The 17,423-nt window shown below is 41.4% G+C and overlaps 1 protein-coding gene across 23 annotated transcripts in view; it reads right to left on the bottom strand.

Annotated features, from left to right (window-relative positions):
• The window catches only part of DTNA (dystrobrevin alpha), a 414,322-nt gene that overhangs the window by 11,966 nt on the left and 384,933 nt on the right, over positions 1–17,423 (bottom strand). For 14 of the 23 annotated variants that reach the window (XM_043444242.1, XM_043444243.1, XM_043444251.1 and 11 more), the window contains 4 exons: positions 15,086–15,182; positions 13,115–13,135; positions 4,501–4,660; positions 2,598–2,687 (listed from right to left, as the gene is read on the bottom strand). In XM_043444242.1, coding sequence (XP_043300177.1) covers positions 2,598–2,687; positions 4,501–4,660; positions 13,115–13,135; positions 15,086–15,182 — 368 coding nt within the window. Of the gene's footprint in view, positions 1–2,597; positions 2,688–4,500; positions 4,661–11,969; positions 13,136–15,085; positions 15,183–17,423 lie in introns of those variants that run through there. The other 9 variants (XM_043444245.1, XM_043444257.1, XM_043444261.1 and 6 more) reach the window with 2 other exon arrangements.

Here is a 17,423-nt window from a genome sequence, read left to right on the forward strand (position 1 = left end):
AGGAAGACTCTTAAGAGTCCCTTGGACTGCAAGGAGATCCAACCAGTCCATCCTAAAGGAAATCAGTCCTGAATATTCATTGGAAGGACTGATGTTGATGCTGAAACTCCAATACTTTGGCCACCTGATGCAAAGAACTGACTCATTTGAAAAGACCCTGATGCTGGGAAAGATTGAAGGTGGGAGGAGAAGGGGACGACAGAGGATGACATGGTTGGATGGCATCACTAACTTAATAGGCATAAGTTTGAGTAAACTCTGGGAGTTGGTGATGGACAGGGAGACCTGGTGTGCTGCAGTCCACGGGGTTGCAAAGAGTTGGACACGACTGAGCAACTGAACTGAACTGAACCATAAGATCATTTAGAATACAGTATTGTCTTTTTTGGGCTTCCCTGGTGGCTCAAATGGTAAAGAATATGCCTGAAATGTGGGAGATCTGGGTTTGATCCCTGGGTCAGGAAGATACCCTGAAGAAGGGAATGGCAACACACTCTAGTATTCTTACTTGGAGAATTCCATGGACACAGGAGTCTGGTGGGCTACCGTCCATGGGGATGCAAGGAGTTGGACACAGCTGAGCAACTAACACACACACACACACACACACACACACACATTGTCTTTTTAAAATCTCAATAATATTATAAGGAATTTTTGTCTTAATAACTGACAATTCCCCAAGCATTCTGTTTTTCCCCCCTTCATTAAAACTGTTGTTACTTTTGCTTAATATTATTGGGTTGGCCAAAAGGTTTGTTTGGGGTTTCCATAAACTATTAGGGAAAATCTACTTTAACTTAAGATAAACAAACCTAAAATACTACATTCACTTAATATTTCAAAGTACTGTAAGAGTATAAACTAATAGTACTCTGAAACGTCCACAATGAGAATGTATTCATTTTATTCATCATTTGCTAGGGCAGTGGGTATATGCCACTAACCATGATATATATATTAATTAATGTCATTTTTATCCTATCTGGTAATCTTAATCTAAAATAATAGCAACAATTTTCATTATTTTAACTCTATAGAGACTTTCAGAAATTTAAATCAAGATGTTTTATTAATGTTGAAGTTTTATTTTTACAGTTTTTGTAATCTCAACTACATAACCACAGTCCTGAAAAACAGTCATATGGCTAGTAGGGCTTTCATGAATAGATGAAATGTATTCCTAACTAGCAAGATATTTATTTGTATATTAACACTGTTAAGTTTTTTAAAACTCTGTAGTATTATTAGGATAAAGAGTACTGCAATTTTATGCTATATATTTTCTGGGAAGATCTTTCTTTGGTGATATTGCAAAGGTGAATTTCAGTTTGTTGTTGTTTAGCCGCTAATTCATGTCCAGCTCTTCTGTGACCCTATGGACTATAGCCCACCAGGCTCCTCCGTCCATGGGATTTCTCAGGCAAGAATACTGGAGTAGGTTGCCATTTCCTTCTCTAGGGCATCTTCCTCTCCCAGGGATCAAACCCTTGTCTCCTGCATTGGCGGGCAGATTCTTTACCACTGAGCCACTTAAGAAGCCCAAATTTCAGTTTAGCTTCATTCAAATAGCCATGCATTCCAAATTAACAGAGTCTAAATTAGTAAATAAGACATTTGACCTTATAAAATAAGTCAGCATCATGTCACATTGGGTCATGATACATGTAACGGTGGCTAACTTGGAATTCTGAATTTTTTAAAAAATTTATTTTTAATTGGAAGATAATCACAGTATAGTGATGGTTTCTGCCATACTTCAACATGAATCAGCCACAGGCACTCACATGGGATTCTGGATTCACAAGTCAATTTTAATATTTTTCTTTATCCTTTTCTGCATTTTTCAAACTTTCTGCATTGAACATGTATTTATAGTCTTTTCATCCGCAAAATATAAACAGTACTAAAAAAGCTAATATCCCAACAAAATGTCACATAGATCTTTAAAAAATCTTTATATACTTGACAATGAGAAGATCTCTTTTAAACAGGAAAGTTGTTTTTAATTGTAAATAACTGGAATCAACCTAAATATTAAACATTAAATGAACAGTTAAACCAGAGTAGTTTAACTTACAGTAAATGTTACTTTCTTCTTTATACAATTCTGACTTATTAGCTATTTTTGGAGTAATAAGTAAAGTTAAGAATAGACTCTGATGTTGGGAAAGACTGAAGGCAAAAAGAGAAGGGGGTGGCAGAGGATGAGATGGTTAGATAGCATCACCAATTCAATGGACATGAATTTGAGCAAACTCTGGGAGATAGTGGATGACAGAGAAGCCCAGCGTGCTACAGTCCATGGGGTCGCAAAGAGTTGGATAAGACGTAGAGACTGAACAACAACAACAAATAAGGTTTAAAGATCATTCTGAAATCTCCAGAGGCCTTTCTTAAAAGTTTACCCACAAAGTTTTAATTATTAAACTCAAGATGGTCTCACATTTCTCACTCAGACAATAAACATCTTAAGATAAGAATACAGAGTTTTCAGCTAAAAAGATTGCACCTAAGCATTCTATGAGCAGATCCCTAACAGAAGTTATGGGTCCTTCTGCAATGATCAGACAGACAAGAGGGGACCAGGGACTTACCGGAATTCAACTCTTTCACGAGAGAGGACATGGTGTTAGTGATGGAATCTGCTGCTACTAGTAAGTCATTCCTTAAATTTCTTCTCGAGCCTTAGGAAAGAATGATAATGGAAAAAAAAATTCAAAACTCTCCTTTTCCCCAACTTTTTATGCTGTTTATCATTCCCATTGAAATTCTACAGCAAGAAAACTTCCAAGACTTCTTTTCAGAAGTGCTTTGGTTCATTTCCTGAAAAAAAAAAAAAAAACTTTGTGTTCAGGGCAATGGCCTTTGATGGGGAAATTTTACAAGTGACAGGGGTGGTATTAGTAACAAGAATGAGGACTTCTCTGGTGGCCCAGTGGTTAAGACTTTGCCTTCCAATGCAGGGGGTGTGGGTTCAATCCTTGGTAGGGGATCTAAGATTTTACATGTCTCACAGCCAAAAAACCAAAACGAACCAGAAGCAATATTGTAACAAATTCAATCAAAGTTTAAAAAATGGTCCACATAAAAAAAAAAAAATAAATCTTAAAAAAATGACTGGGTGACCTGGCACAAACTGGGATGGTCGCAGGTAAACCGGCAGCATATGTGATCACCCTACTTAAGTATTGCCCTCATAGTTTTCCCACCAGAGCTGTGCCTTCCCAGCAGCTGCTACTGATGCTGCATCCATTATCTGGTGGCTGAAGCGCATCAAATTCTGACCTCCAGCACCTCAGCCTCCACCTCCCATCAGGGCTCCCCGAACTCCCCCGACTATTTCAGGTACCTCTTGGGAATGGGAACCCTGTGTACCGAATGTCCTCAGGGGGTTGAAAAGGGGTGAGGATTCTTGCTCCTGCTGCCAAGACATGGGCAGAAGATGCATGCCAAGTACCCTGACTTGGAACTTAGACCATATTTCTCTATGGTTGAGAAAGATTATTATGAGATTTCCATCACACTAAGGGTTCAAACCGGGACTTCTCTGGTGGCTCAGTGGTAAAGAATCCGCCTGCCAGTGCAGGAGACTTGTGTTTGATCCCTGGGTAGGGAAGATCGCCTGGAGAAGGAAATGGCAACCCGCTCCCTTATTCTTGCCTGGGAAATCCCGTGTACAGAGGAGTCTGCTGCGCTACAGTCCAAGGGGCCGCAGAAGAGCTGGGTGTGACTGAGTGGCTAAACAATAACAACAGCAAAGGTTGAAAGGATATTTGTGGGCTGGCCTGGGAGCGGGGCAAGGTGGACATGGAATAGAGGGCTAAGTCCATAATATCTTTGAAAAAGAGGCTCAAGATTCCAAATACCTGGCTTACAGATAAACTTCGGCAGGAAGAGAAACACCCTCGCAGTACATATAATACTAGAAGAGGCAGCGATGGGAGAATGCTGTTTGTCATCTCACTTCACTCTCTGCCCTCCTCTGTGAACTGTGGGGGCCTCACCTCCCAGCCCCAGAACACAGAGGCAATGAGTCAACTCTCTAAGGCATCTGGAAGATGACTAAGCATCCTTTTCGATTGCCTCTGTGCTAAAGAGATGGGCTTGTTTACTCTCAAATTCTGAGTTTCCTTTCATGTAAAATGAAGAAAGCCAGAAATATCTTGCAGGATCTTCAAATGGATTACATTCATATAATTTCCTAGGGATACTGTTGGGAGGATTTTTTTCCTTTCCCTTAAGGAGCAGAGGCTCATTAAAAAAACGGGGTAGGGCAAGAGAAGCCAGAAGATAAGATGGTGAAGGGATGAACAGATCAGTGTAGGGAGTTGCTAAAAGGTCTTGCAGGCCTGGCTCTGACACAGCAGCGGAACAGTCTAGAACATCCTCGGTACTGGCTCTGATAACCGTAGACCACGCAATCCTTGGCGACTTTTTTTGGTCACATAAAGCAGAACACAGCAAAGTAATAATGATAATAATAGTAATGCCACTTACTTTGTGCAAACGCCTCTTGTACGTCTCCCCCTACCCCCGTGAGTGAGTCCTGAGGCGTGTGGGCCGGGGTGGAGCAGGTGGACGCGGACCGCACCGGCATGGGGATGGGCCTGCTGATGGTGTGGCTAGGGGAGGATCGGGGGGAGCCTGCCCCCTGGGTCTGGAGAGACAAGGCAAGTCATTAATTTGTTTTCCCCAAGAAGATGCCAAATGCCCTTCCCAGTGCCTCTGTTAAGTGTTAAAAACCGTGACAATGGAATTCCAAAGCGGGTTGAAGTTCTAGGTCATGGAGATGGCAATGCTCAACTTGAGTTGCAGGTGCAGTTTAGGACCTTACTGGACATAGTCTGAAGTTTGGGTTACAAACTGAAAGCTGAGATGATTAGTACCACATTCACTGTTCTACGTAATATATGAGATGTTTGCCCACGTAATGAAACTACTGTTAAGCAGTGATAATTTCAAGGTGTTTATTTTCTCCTTGAGGGAAGATCTATACAGAATAAAAAGACATTAGGAAAAATTTTAAATATAAACTCGGAGCCTATTTGGGATGGATGTGGTGTATTGCTCTTCCTAAATTTTCAACCAGTCTGCCTTGCCATCATCTGCAGAGGATAATTTATAGTGCCTATCATGCCATGCCATATTGTGTGTATTAAGTCTCAAATTAAGACTCAAATGAGGTGTAAATTGTTTAGTCCCTACTTTACAGGAAAAATTGACTGTTGAATTTCTTTGATTCAGGGATTCAAATTAGAAGGAGAAACATAGAAATCTTGGTTTCCAGTTTGGGGGTAATGCTTCCTGTAGGAATTGTCTTTCTCTACACCTATGAAAAAGCAATATTCTAGCAGTAAGAACAGTGGGATTTAAAAATGAGTGAAGAAAAAGGAGAAAACAACTTAAAAGTCATTCATCTCCTCACTCCAACCTTCAGCAGGAAATCATTCTGAGACTTGTCACACCTTGAATTTCACAGGTTTGGCTCTACAATGAGGTCTCTTGGAATCATTTTCTGTTTTAATAATTAGTTTACAAAGGCAGTCAAGTCAGCACAAACATGAAAATTTAAGAAGTGCATATACAACAGATTAGATGTTCACATAAATGGCACTCCAGCCCACTGGGGCTGGCCAGGGAGAGTGAGGACTGTTTCACAGCAAGCTCCAGAGATTCATCATCACCCCATTCAAACCCCAGACATGCACCACCAGAGCAGCGCCCTGGAATATTCCATTTAGGTCTTTGCTGTGGGTTTGCCTGCTTGCAGTTAAAACACACAACATCAATCCTGTAAACTGCCATGCTGTTAGCTTTCCAGGGCTCCAGCATCACACATAAAAGTCAAATCTATAAATTGAGAAAAATTCAGAATTAAAAATGAAGCAAAACAGAAAATAACTCATGTGATGCTTGAGATGCTGAGGATTCCACTCTTTCACTCACAACAGTACCTTGCAGTGGCCCGTGAGGCCCAGAGAAGTGAAGTTTGCCTGCTGGTGATGCTTTGCAGCCCCTTGCCCCAGCCTTCTCCAGGATGGACCTGGTTTCCCCTAGCGAACTTGGGCAGCTCAAGGTCATTACGGTGATTCCTCTGCTGATGAGCTACATGGACACCTCCCTGCATCTCACACCAATAGGTGGTGACTTCACTTTTGAGTCATGCCTTGCCATGTATGAAAGGTTTTCACATACATTTCCACTGGTGTTTCTCCAAGCTGAAGTAGGCCCCGTTAGGCTAAATGTGCCGTCATGGACCACACTGCTCAGAGAGGTGAAAAGAACTGTCCAGGAGATGGGGCTAGAGGGCCTGGGCTGGGGCCTGAGCCCAGGTGCTCTGCCTGCCCTGGGCTGTGGATGGCCTGGATGGTCTATGGCTGGTGGAGGGTCCCTAAAGGAGACACGTGTTGGTCAGTTCCTCTGAGGTCAGGAGCCTCTCCCTGGCAACCCTCCTGTGCATCCTTTCCAAGACAGGGCTCTTAGCAGGGCTCCTCACCCTTTCTCATCTGTTTTCTTTACCAAGGACCCAGATGCAGCTGGCAGGAGGGACTGGCCATGGGAAGTTGGACAGGGGGGTTAAAGGAAGAAGCCTTCTCTTGGCTATTCAGGGTGGGCTACCTTCTCTACCCTGGAAGCCACATCCTCTTCTGTGATAGGAGGTTCAAAAAATAATAAAACTCCACTCTTGTATGCAATTTATAGTCTCTAGAGCATACTGGCATGCCTAGGTTTGTTTTATTCTCTCACTAATCAATGCTAGGCATGATAGTAGCTTATATCTCAATAGCCATTGATAGTCTAGAAAGGACCTTAATCCCATCTACTTCACTTAATCGTCTCAACAACTACTTGAGGTATGAGTACTCCCATTTCTCAGGTTAGCAAACTGAGGCTCAGAGGTCATCATTACCCAAGGTCTCTGAGCTAGTGAAGGACAGAGCTGGAACGGACCCCCAGCCTTTAGGCCACAAGGCCAGGGTTTTCCTACATCACTCCAGCTACTTCTCAGGATTGCGAGCCCTGTGACCAACCTTTGCACCCTTCCATCAGTGTTTCAAAACACACTGTCACGAATGTTGAAAAGGTGAGCTACCTAAAGGCTCAAAAGACGTAGGACAAGGATGCACTGGGGAGTGTGTTGGAGCAGTGGTCTAGGGCTTTCTGCTGGGCCAGGCGGTAGTACCTTCTAGTTACCGGCTCACGGAGAGCAGTGTGAGTGCCAGGGTGGCAGAAGAGCCTTCGGGCTGTTTATCAACCACTTCAGAAATACGGGCCCCCAGTCTCTTATCTGCAAATGTGAAATCCAGTGGGCTACACGTGTTGTTTCATAACAGCTATGAGGCTACTTATGTGCTGTCTGCACTGTAGTGAGTCTCTAAAACCAGATTCTGAGTTGTGGAGCATCTCTGGACCCAGTGATTTTGGATTTGGGGCTGTGGGCCTGTGTTTCAGGATCTGATGGCTGTAGTGCATGCCAGCCCTGCTCACACCTGTGCCCCCCGGCTCTCTACCATGCGATGCTCCCGGGGATGCTGCCACAGGGTAGCACAGGGCACCACGCCACCTCTGGGTACCACGCTGACCTCTGCTCTCCCTGCCTAACACCATGTCTCCAAAGCCAACTTTTCCTACCCCTTTCTGCCTGTTTCCCGTCTTCAAAACTCCCATGAGTAGTCTTGTATTAAGAGAAAAATAACAGACTGTGGTTATGCGTTAAGGGAAAAACAATTGATTGAGTCTAAATTACACCCGTGTGTGAATGACTAACAGCTACTATCTCCTAAATGAATCTCTAATTGGTGCAATTACAAGCAGTCTGATTGTGTGAAGAACTTAGGTGGACGATTCATTGCTGAAGTAAAGATTCAGCTGCATCTTTTCCCCAGTCATGACCAGCCTTTACCTAGACCTGGGGGTAGAATCCGGGCTCCCTGGGTTATCAGGGCCCACCTCCCTCTGTCAGGACACTGGCCAGTTCGATGCATAGTAGACCCCAGGGGCTTTGCTGGTGGCTCAGATGGTAAAGCGTCTGTCTGAAACGTGGGAGACCCGGATTTGATCCTTGGGTCAGGAAGATCCCCTGGAGAAGGGAATGGCAACCCACTCCAGTATTCTTGCCTGTAGAAGTCCATGGACGGAGCCTGGCGGGCTATAGTCCATGGTATCTCGAAGAGTTGGACATGCCTGAGTGACTAACACTTTCACTTCCAGACTTACTGCTGGGGATACCATATCAGGCCTTCCTGACTGCTGTTCTTGCTGGACCACTAGGGAAGGCAGTTGCCTCTTAGCTTTGGGGTAGAAGAGTGAATATGGGACAGTTTCATTTTCACAGGTGTATCCTGTAGAGGACTGTGGCCTCTGGCCTGGTCATGAGGCATGGCCGTTGGGTAACAACTTTAGAAGAGTTAGAGTGAATAATCTCTGTGAACATCCTTTCCTGGAAATTACTTGGTGATTAATGGAGCAAAGACTTAAGGGACAATGGTCCATGCGGATCAATATATAGATTTCAAATTCCTGAGGAGAGAGTTGATTTATGGAAGAAGGAAACCATACATCATACTTGGCAAATTTAAAATAGCTCTCTTCCCAGAGAATAAATGAAAAATTCATTTCTACCCTCCATTCTCTGAGAGTCCACTCAACCTGCTGTTGTATCAATTTTTAAAAAGTCTGACAAGATCCATAAATTTTCTGATTTTTTTTTTCCAGGAAGGATATGGGTTGCCACTCCGTCCCAGAAAGGAAGGAGGCTTCAGGGGAAGTGCCAAGTGTCGCTTTGTGGAACCAGAACCGTCTGGAGGAATGGCAGAGCGGATGGTCCAGAGACAAGGGGAGGTGGTACTGTGGACTGTCCCCAACCCGGGTCACCCACTCCCCGAAAGTCAGCCTCTCAGGTTTGGTGGAGAATGCAGTGCAATCAGGCCTGCCTGATTTTACGTGGCCGCCTGTTTAGTGACATTCGACCCTCTTCTCACCCTTTCTTCCAAACCACCCTGATTATCATCACAGGGCTTCACGTGGAGATGCAGATGAGTTGCCTAATTCTGATTGGCCAGACAGGAGGAACCACGTGCCTTGCATCTTACAGCAGAGATTTCCCGGCAGAAAAGAGGAAGTACTGTGGGAGACAGAAGAGCATTCCAGGGCTTGGCGTATCAGGGGGGAAAAGGCTTGGGGAGTCTGAGGGGTACTGCAGACGTGCTGGGAGGCCGTGGGGTTGATACACCAGGCTCGCGGTGAGGCGTGGTACAGATGAAGCTGGAAAGAGCTGGAGCCAGGTGTGGGGGCCTCCGGTGTCCCTCAAGGGGCTCAGCCTTCGTTCTGAACTAGAGGACCATTTTGTAAGGCTTTTTAAGCAGAGAGGCAATTTTTACTTTTCAAGAATTAGTTAACAATTTCTAATTTAAAAGCAGTGTGAGAGAGAGAAGGAGGAAGAGGACAGAGACAGAGAGAAGAGGCGAGTAGAGAGAGAGAGAGGCTGGGGAGGTATGTTTTTGAACACAGATTTTAGTCCTAATATTACAGTTGCTTATTTCTGATGGAAACCAGCCCCACCCCTATTCATTTTTGATCACTTCACTACTCCATAGGCTACCCACCAGAGAGGACAAGCAGGGGACCTGATGGAAGGTGAACCTAAACTGGTAAAATCTATTATTTCTGACCTGTGCATATTTCACAATGTTTGGAAGAGGCAGGAACCTAAGTGACCATGATTTCCCCAGTGAATCGGGCCATTCTGTTGTAAACAGAGAATACAATGGAGCAGGAGATGGAACTGGGAATGATGTGTGACTTTCTTCTCCTGATTGAGACACTGTTAGCTAAAGTGAGAAAGAGTATAAGTGTGTATGTGTGCATGTGTGTGTGTGTGTGCATGTGTGTATGTGTGTGTGTATGTGCATGTGTGCACGCATGTGTGTGCATGTGTGTGTGTATGTGTGTGTGTGTCTGTGCGTGTGTGTGAAATGTGGGTCAAATTAGAAAAGCTTATATATTCTGATGTATATGTGTACACATACATACATACATACATTTATCCTTATATCTGACATGCGCAGAGCATTTTACAAAGTGCTTTTACATCCATTATCTTTTTAAATCTCTACAACAACCCTGAGAGCCATGTATTACCAGTATGTTTGAGATAAATTGCTAGGAAGTTCACTGACTTACTCAAGATCTTAGAGCTGTGAGTAAGGAACTGGGACCACCATAACTCAGGGCTAACTCCAGTAATCTTTCTAGGAAAATTATTATTGAGATCCTACTTTCTGAACTCAAAGTCAGGATACTTGACTGTAGACCAGGTCATGGTATTTGACGCTGGAAAGATACTAGAAACTCGGGAACATACCGTCACTGCTATTGTATCCCAGCCGCCTTCATTATTAAACTTTTTATGAGTGTTCTTTTTATGGTTCCTTCAATAAATCTTAAAAATACACAAAGAAGAAAGAGGGTAGGATAATTTCGACTCAAGTTTGTAAAAAAATTTATTGCTTATGAGACCATAATCATCATCATATTATATTACAGGCACTATTTCTTTTTTAAAAAAATTCATGTTCTCTCCTCAAGGGGAATAAATTCATGCATTACCTCGAACAAGAAACAGTATAAGTAGGAATTATATATACCAGTATAATAAAATACATTGAACCACACAGACTTATGATAAAGCAAGTAGAGGTTATTAAATCAAGCACAATTTGTTGTCTGTGGTGTCTTAAATCTGATTTTACAAAGAGACTGTCCCCAGAGGGGAAAGGCTCATAAATAAAAACAGAATTTAGAAGCAGACGCCAGACTAAAACTTCTAAATTCTCTCCTTAGATCATGTTATACTATGATAAGTCTATAAATTCAGATGGCATTTGTTTATTTCCTTGTAGAACTGCCTCTGCAGGATTGGGACATATGGGGTTCTGTCTTTAATTCTGACTGAAGGTCAGTATAAGAATCAGCCACATGAAATCTACTACTGCATGTGTCTGCTTTATTATTCACTCCTCCTCTAGTAAAGCTCGAGTGAAATTTCCTTTTTATATTTTATGCCAACAGAAATTTTGGTCCCTTGAGGACTGACATTTCTGTTCTGATAAAACCACCAATTATGTTTTCCCTTTTTTGCCTCATTGCTAGAAAGCTCAGAGTAACACCCCTATCCCTTAAGATAAGCATATTTGCATTTACTTTAGTGTTTGATTTTTCTACTTCTATTTTATGAAGTCATTGTTTATGTCTTTAGTTAGTTGTAAGCTGCCTTGGGTCCTTTTGGAAAAGAGGCTTGACTATAAGCAAAGACATGAGTAAGACTGCAAAGACTCCACTGGGTGTTGCCAATAATGGTCCTTAACAACCTAGGCAGCGATAACCACTGCTGGCTGACTTTCAGGGATGCTGCAGCTGTTGAGGGCTCAGTGGGGGAGGAACTGGAGGAGAAGCAGGCAGTAATGCAGTAATGGACGCTGCCATGGTTTGGCTCTATGCATCCATCTGTTTATGAACGTCCTGGTCCACTGAACCTTTCAAGAATGCGTTGCCTTGGAAATGGGAGAGAGAAGGTCTCCAAGGGACAATGGCTAAAGCCAGGCTGACTGAATGCAGGATGGTTACCCTCTGCCTCCACTAGGAGGAGTAAGGTTATAGTTGAGCTTTCTTTCTGTTTTCTATGCACATCTTGAGTAAGAGACAGGAAAGAAAAGAGGCTGTTTGCAGAAAAGGACCATGAGATGGCATTTTTCTTTACCATGATCTAAGTGTTTCGTATGTACAATAGCAACACCCCAGGTATGAATTTATGGGCAATTATACACGCAGCAAATATGTGTCCTTTACCCAGGGGGGCTGTCTCTCATTAAAATTTGACTTCAGTTTAGTGAAGTAATTTTGTTCACAAAATACAAATAATGTAATACATTGTCTTTATTGTCTGACATTACAGATTCGTTTTACACTTTCCTTTTTTTTTTTTTTTTTTTACAGACCATGGGAATGAAGGGTAAAAATGTGTCCAGCATTTTGCAAACATTCTTTGTTACACACAAACACGCACAATGAATAATAGGAAAGAGAATACAGAAGAATGAAAGGGTACGTTGAAATCAGACAGGCTGTGGTTGTCATGGATCCATGGAAATAATGTCAAACTTTTTGATAAGACCGGCAGGTGGGATATATTGTCATACACAGCTCGGTACATGCACTGGAAATAAAAGCTGCTTTTATTTTGCTTTTGTTTTATTCTTATTGTATTTTGAGTACGTTGCTCCCTCTGCTGGCTTCTGCACCAGGCCACGTGGTCAGACAGAGGGCTTCAGTTCAGCTACAGAGAGCCACAGGGTTCCTATTTCCAGGGAAGATGTATGTAACCCCTTGTGAACTCCCAGAGCAGAAAGGTGCTTGGTGATAAGAGAAAGGCTGAAAGTTACCTATTCTTTGGAGACGGTCATCAACCAATGGTAGGTATATTCTAGTCTGAGAAGTGAACAGTTAGAGTCCAGTCTTTCTCTTATTAGACGGAACACTTAATGGTGAGCAGTGGGGAACAGGGCTTAGTAATTAGGCAATGAAAGGAGATGTAATTGGCTGATTTTTACAAAAAGAAGTTCCACACCTTTTCAGTAAAATGGAAACTGAACTGAACATTCACAGTATGAGAGGATGTCAAGGTTAGCTTCTGAATGCTAACTGAGGTAGAACCTCAGTGGGTTCTATCTAATGGAACATTAGTAATTGTGGTGAGTGTCTTTCTATTAAGAGAAGGGTCTGATCCACGACCCAGAAAAAGCATGAGACTGGTTTGAAACTTAGACCCTGGAGATCTAAGAAGTTTCCAACAAATTAAATGTGTTCCCTGTTCTAAAAGATGTAATAGCTCTTCTTTTGATGTTGATGGTAGTTGTAATTATAAAAAAATGCTAAATTTTATGTGTCTCAATTCAAGCACTACATTGAAAAGGAAGCAAATTAGTATAATTTTTTTTTCTCTTTCCAAACTGAAGCATGAACGTACATTAGAGGCAAAAGCAAATGAGAAAAACGGCAGGACGGCAGGCCCCTCCACTGTTAGTTAAGACCTGCAGTAGGGCACATAACTTACTCCCTGCTTCAATTCTTCTTCCTACAGAAAGATTGAATCAATAATGGTTAGGTTACCCAGGGTTCCAATAGGAGCATGTACACAGTGTGAAGGAATAAAGGTGGGGGAAACCAAGCCTCTTCTACCTTGGTTACTTAGAGTTTCAAGTCTATTTAGGTATTGGAAACTATGGACCTGTCTCTTTCCTCCATGTGTCCAACCATCTTTCAACATGATTTCTCTCTTTATCTTGCAAACTGGTACCTCCTGATAAAATAGACTACGCTCAGTTAGGCTACAGTGATGCCAAGATGGCAAGTGGTAAACAGACTCCTCTCCCATTGCTACAGTGACGGAAGCATAGAAATAGAACCAGAGGGCTGTTTTCCGTTTCCTGTCATTCATTGAAGGGAAAGATGGGGCGGGTCCACTTTATTTGGTATATTTGGAGGAAAAAAACCAGAAAGAGCTTGTCTGGATCATCAAATGAGATGATAGGGCAGAAATAGCAAGAGGTTATTAATTATCTAGTCCTGTCTTAACATGGGCTTCCCTGGTGGCTCAGATGGCAAAGAATCTGCCTGCAATGCAGGGGACCCAGGTTTGATCCCTGGTTCAGGAAGATCCCCTGGAGAAGGGAATGGCAACCCACCCTAGTATTCTTGCCTGGAGAATTCCATGGACAGAGGATAGATAGTACAACAAAAACGGAATTTTATACTTTATATGTCTGATACAATGAAAAGTAAATTTTGTTCAGTAAAGATAAAGCATTTCCAATACTGATGGCAGGAAAAGTCGACTACAGGAATAAAGAATAAAGAAAAGAAAAGGAAAAAAAAGTGTTACATTTACATCAGTGCCTGGGACACAGTAGGTTTCAACAAATATCTGCTGTTATTTAAGTTTTGAAATTAAAAAATAAATACGTAAAAGAAATAAAGGAAAGGAGAGAGAAAGAAAAGTAAGAAAGGGAAAGAGAAGGAAAGGAAGGGAAAGGAAAGGGAAGAAAGAAAGAAAAAGAAAGAAAGAAAAGAATACAGAAACAATCAATGATGGGGTGTCAGGGATATAGGGGAGCCACAGACTGAAAGACAGGACATCTTGACTCGCAAGTGAGCTGTCTGTCCCAGAGACTTTGTCTGTGTAACTCTAACATAAGCTTTAGTTCCTGCCTTTGGCATGTCACTGGTTCATGCTTGTTTACATCAGGCAGGAGGACCACAGAGCACTGAAATGTCCACTGGGGCGATCAGGGACATGTGGCCATATGAGTCTCCTTTCTAGTTGAAATGCAACTTTGTGCATACTGATGAAGGGACTGAGATTTATGAGAGAAAGAATGCCACTTCCCAATGAGAATTATTATTATAACACCCTGCAGATCATCTTATTACATGCTCCACTTGTAGAAAAGTGAAGGAGATATTCCCATTTACACTTTGCATTTGAAACCCAGAGAAATTATGTGACTTGCTGCTAAAGCCACACAGATTTGATAACATTTACTGTAATGAAAAAAAGTTTCTCCTCTTAATAAAACCATAATCACCAAAATTATTTAATGTCTGTATCTTCATTTTCTGAACTAGATATGAGTTTCTGTTCAGTTTAGTCAGAACGGCTGAAGGCCATGAAATGTAAAATATTTTTGAATAAATTCAGTTTTAGTAATATTACTTCCAAGGACAAAAGGAACTGGAAATGAGCCAACTGGAAATAACTTATGCCTTGAAGGTCCTTAGTAGTCTGCTTCCAGGAAATGGATAAGAATGAGCCCTACAATTGATGTTATCATTTGATGTGTCTAAGAAAAGATACTAAAACTGAGTTTGAAACCACTTTTTTGGGGAGGAAATCGCATATATAGTAATTGGAAAAACCATTGCACATTAGGTGCAAATTTTAAAATTTATTTTATTTATTAAAAAAATTTTTTTTTACAAATGCCATAGTTGTAGGTCTAGGAAATAGCTGTGTGAAACATCTTACCTTTAGTAGTTTCATGAGACCTTCTAACTGGACCATTAGCTCTCTCCGGCTCTCCTGGAGGGCGGACATTCTCTGCTCCAGCTCGTCCTTGCGCTGCCTAAGAAAGAGGTAGTAGTTGTCGTTAGAAACAGCACTCAACTCACTGAGCTAACCACATTTCCCAGTCTTGGGGCAGTGGCGGACCACTAGAAAAAAGGCATCTCTGGGTCTCTGACATGGTTACCTGGCAGGAAAAAGTCAAATGAATGAACAATTATAGCTTCTTAGTCATTTAGTCATTTGGGACCCCATGGACTGTAGCCTGCCAGGCTCCTCTGTCCTCGGAATTCTCCAGGCAAGAATGCTGGAGTGGGTAGCCATTCCCTTCTTCAGAGAACCTTCCTGACCCAGGGACTGAACCCGAGTCTATTGGAGAAGGAAATGGCAACCCACTCCAGTGTTCTTGCCTGGAGAATTCCATGGACAGAGGAGCCTGGTGGGCTACAGTCCATGGGGTCCCAAAGGGTCACACACGACTGAGTGACTATAACTCACTCACTCCTGCATTGTAGGCAGATTCTTTACTTTTTGAGATACCAGAGCAGCCAGGTATATGTTTATAAAAGTCATAGTAAAACAAAATTAAAATCTTATTGGATTTTAATTTTAATTACTGGAAAATAAAATATTTCTGAATGCTTATTATGTCATGGACCCTGTGCTGGGCCACTGGGTCCTCAGATCAGAAACCAAACTGCCACTGAAATAGGCCAAACCCACAGATCCTCCGAGCCCAAGGACCCTCGTAAATCTCACAGAAAATACTGATTACTTTAGTGTCTGGAAATCAGATTTAGAAAAGTAAATTTTTCATCTGTTCAGTTCTTAGGATGCAATGTGGTGCCTTTCAGAGGAGAACTTTTCCTTGTACATAGTTTTATAGTCGATCTAAATTTTCTGCTTTGGGTTTGGCTGCTTAGAGTGAAGTCAGAAAAAAGGAGTTCTGACACAACTGTTGTAATAATCTACAAGGTTTGTGTTTGCTTAACTTTGGTTTGCAAAACTTCTATCAGCTGTCAACAAGAATGAAAACCAGGAAGGACACAAATACTAAGGATCCACATTTCTGAGGTATAGTTTCCAAATCTATTTCAATCTCTTTTTTCATAACTGTTAGTGAAAAAAAAAATGATGTATACAATTTATTCCCTGCCCCAAGGGCTTCTAATTCTGAGATATTGGAAATTATATTTTTAAAAATATGTGGATGCCTTAACCATACATGTGTTAATGTATGAATGGACATGTCTAGCCTCAATGACACAGGCATAATATTAAGTGGAGCTTATAGCAGGGACTCTGAAATGAAAAACGGACAACATAAAACTGTCACATTGCGTTAGGTCAGTGACTCATCCAGTTGAAAGATATTTTGTGGGAGGACAGGTGATGGATATAAATGAGACATTTCTAATTTGCTTTCATATAGGCTTTCACTATCAAGATTTATGAATTCAAAATTTATAAACATGTCACTTTTTAAATATATTTATATTTTTGGCTTTTGTTGCTACTTAAAGTTTATTTTGAGAGCAATCCTTCTGTTGATTTTCTTTATAATTGCCCCTTTTCTGAATCTTCAGGATAAGGAACACCATAATTTTATAGACCTTAATGGTATCCTATTTTAGTCTTTTGTCTTGCTGGTCTGTAGAATTCTAATTCTGAAAAAGTCTTGCCCAATTCAACAATATTCTTCAGTGACAACTCCATTAGCTGTTTTTTCCTTTGACCTTGTCTGTCTGCACATGGTGTTCCAGCTATATCCTCGGTAGGGCTTGGCAGGAGAGTAGATAATGTTTCTGATTTATTTCCAGTTCTCTTCTAGATGCTGTTTTGTAATTTTTGGCCTTTTGAGAGCTAAAGGCCAAAAGCACTTTGAGAGGAAGGTTAAAGCAAACTCTTAAAATTACAGATAAGAAATATTAAAAGAAGCATCTAAAAACCATCAGAAAAAATTAACTTATAGTAATGTATAATTAATCAACATTGAAATAGCCTTATTTGTATTTATCTTAAGTAGTACTCTTTCAAAACATGACATTTACTCTTTCATGCGTTGGATTGAAATAAATGTTTTTAAAAAAATTTATTTAATAATGTCTTCTCTGTGTTTACACCAATGGTTACCAAATGTGGGTTTGATAACAAAAGTGTGGTGTAGCCTCCAGTGTTCCAAGGAAAACTGAGAAAACCTGGACTAAATAGTGATTTTATTTTCATAGAGCTAAACACATTCATCTCTAAAAGAATGCCTTTTATTCTGATATTCTGTCAGATTATTTTTAATTTTGTGTGT

The sequence above is a fragment of the Cervus canadensis genome, chromosome 23 (assembly GCF_019320065.1).
Source record: "Cervus canadensis isolate Bull #8, Minnesota chromosome 23, ASM1932006v1, whole genome shotgun sequence".
NCBI lineage: Eukaryota > Metazoa > Chordata > Mammalia > Artiodactyla > Cervidae > Cervus > Cervus canadensis.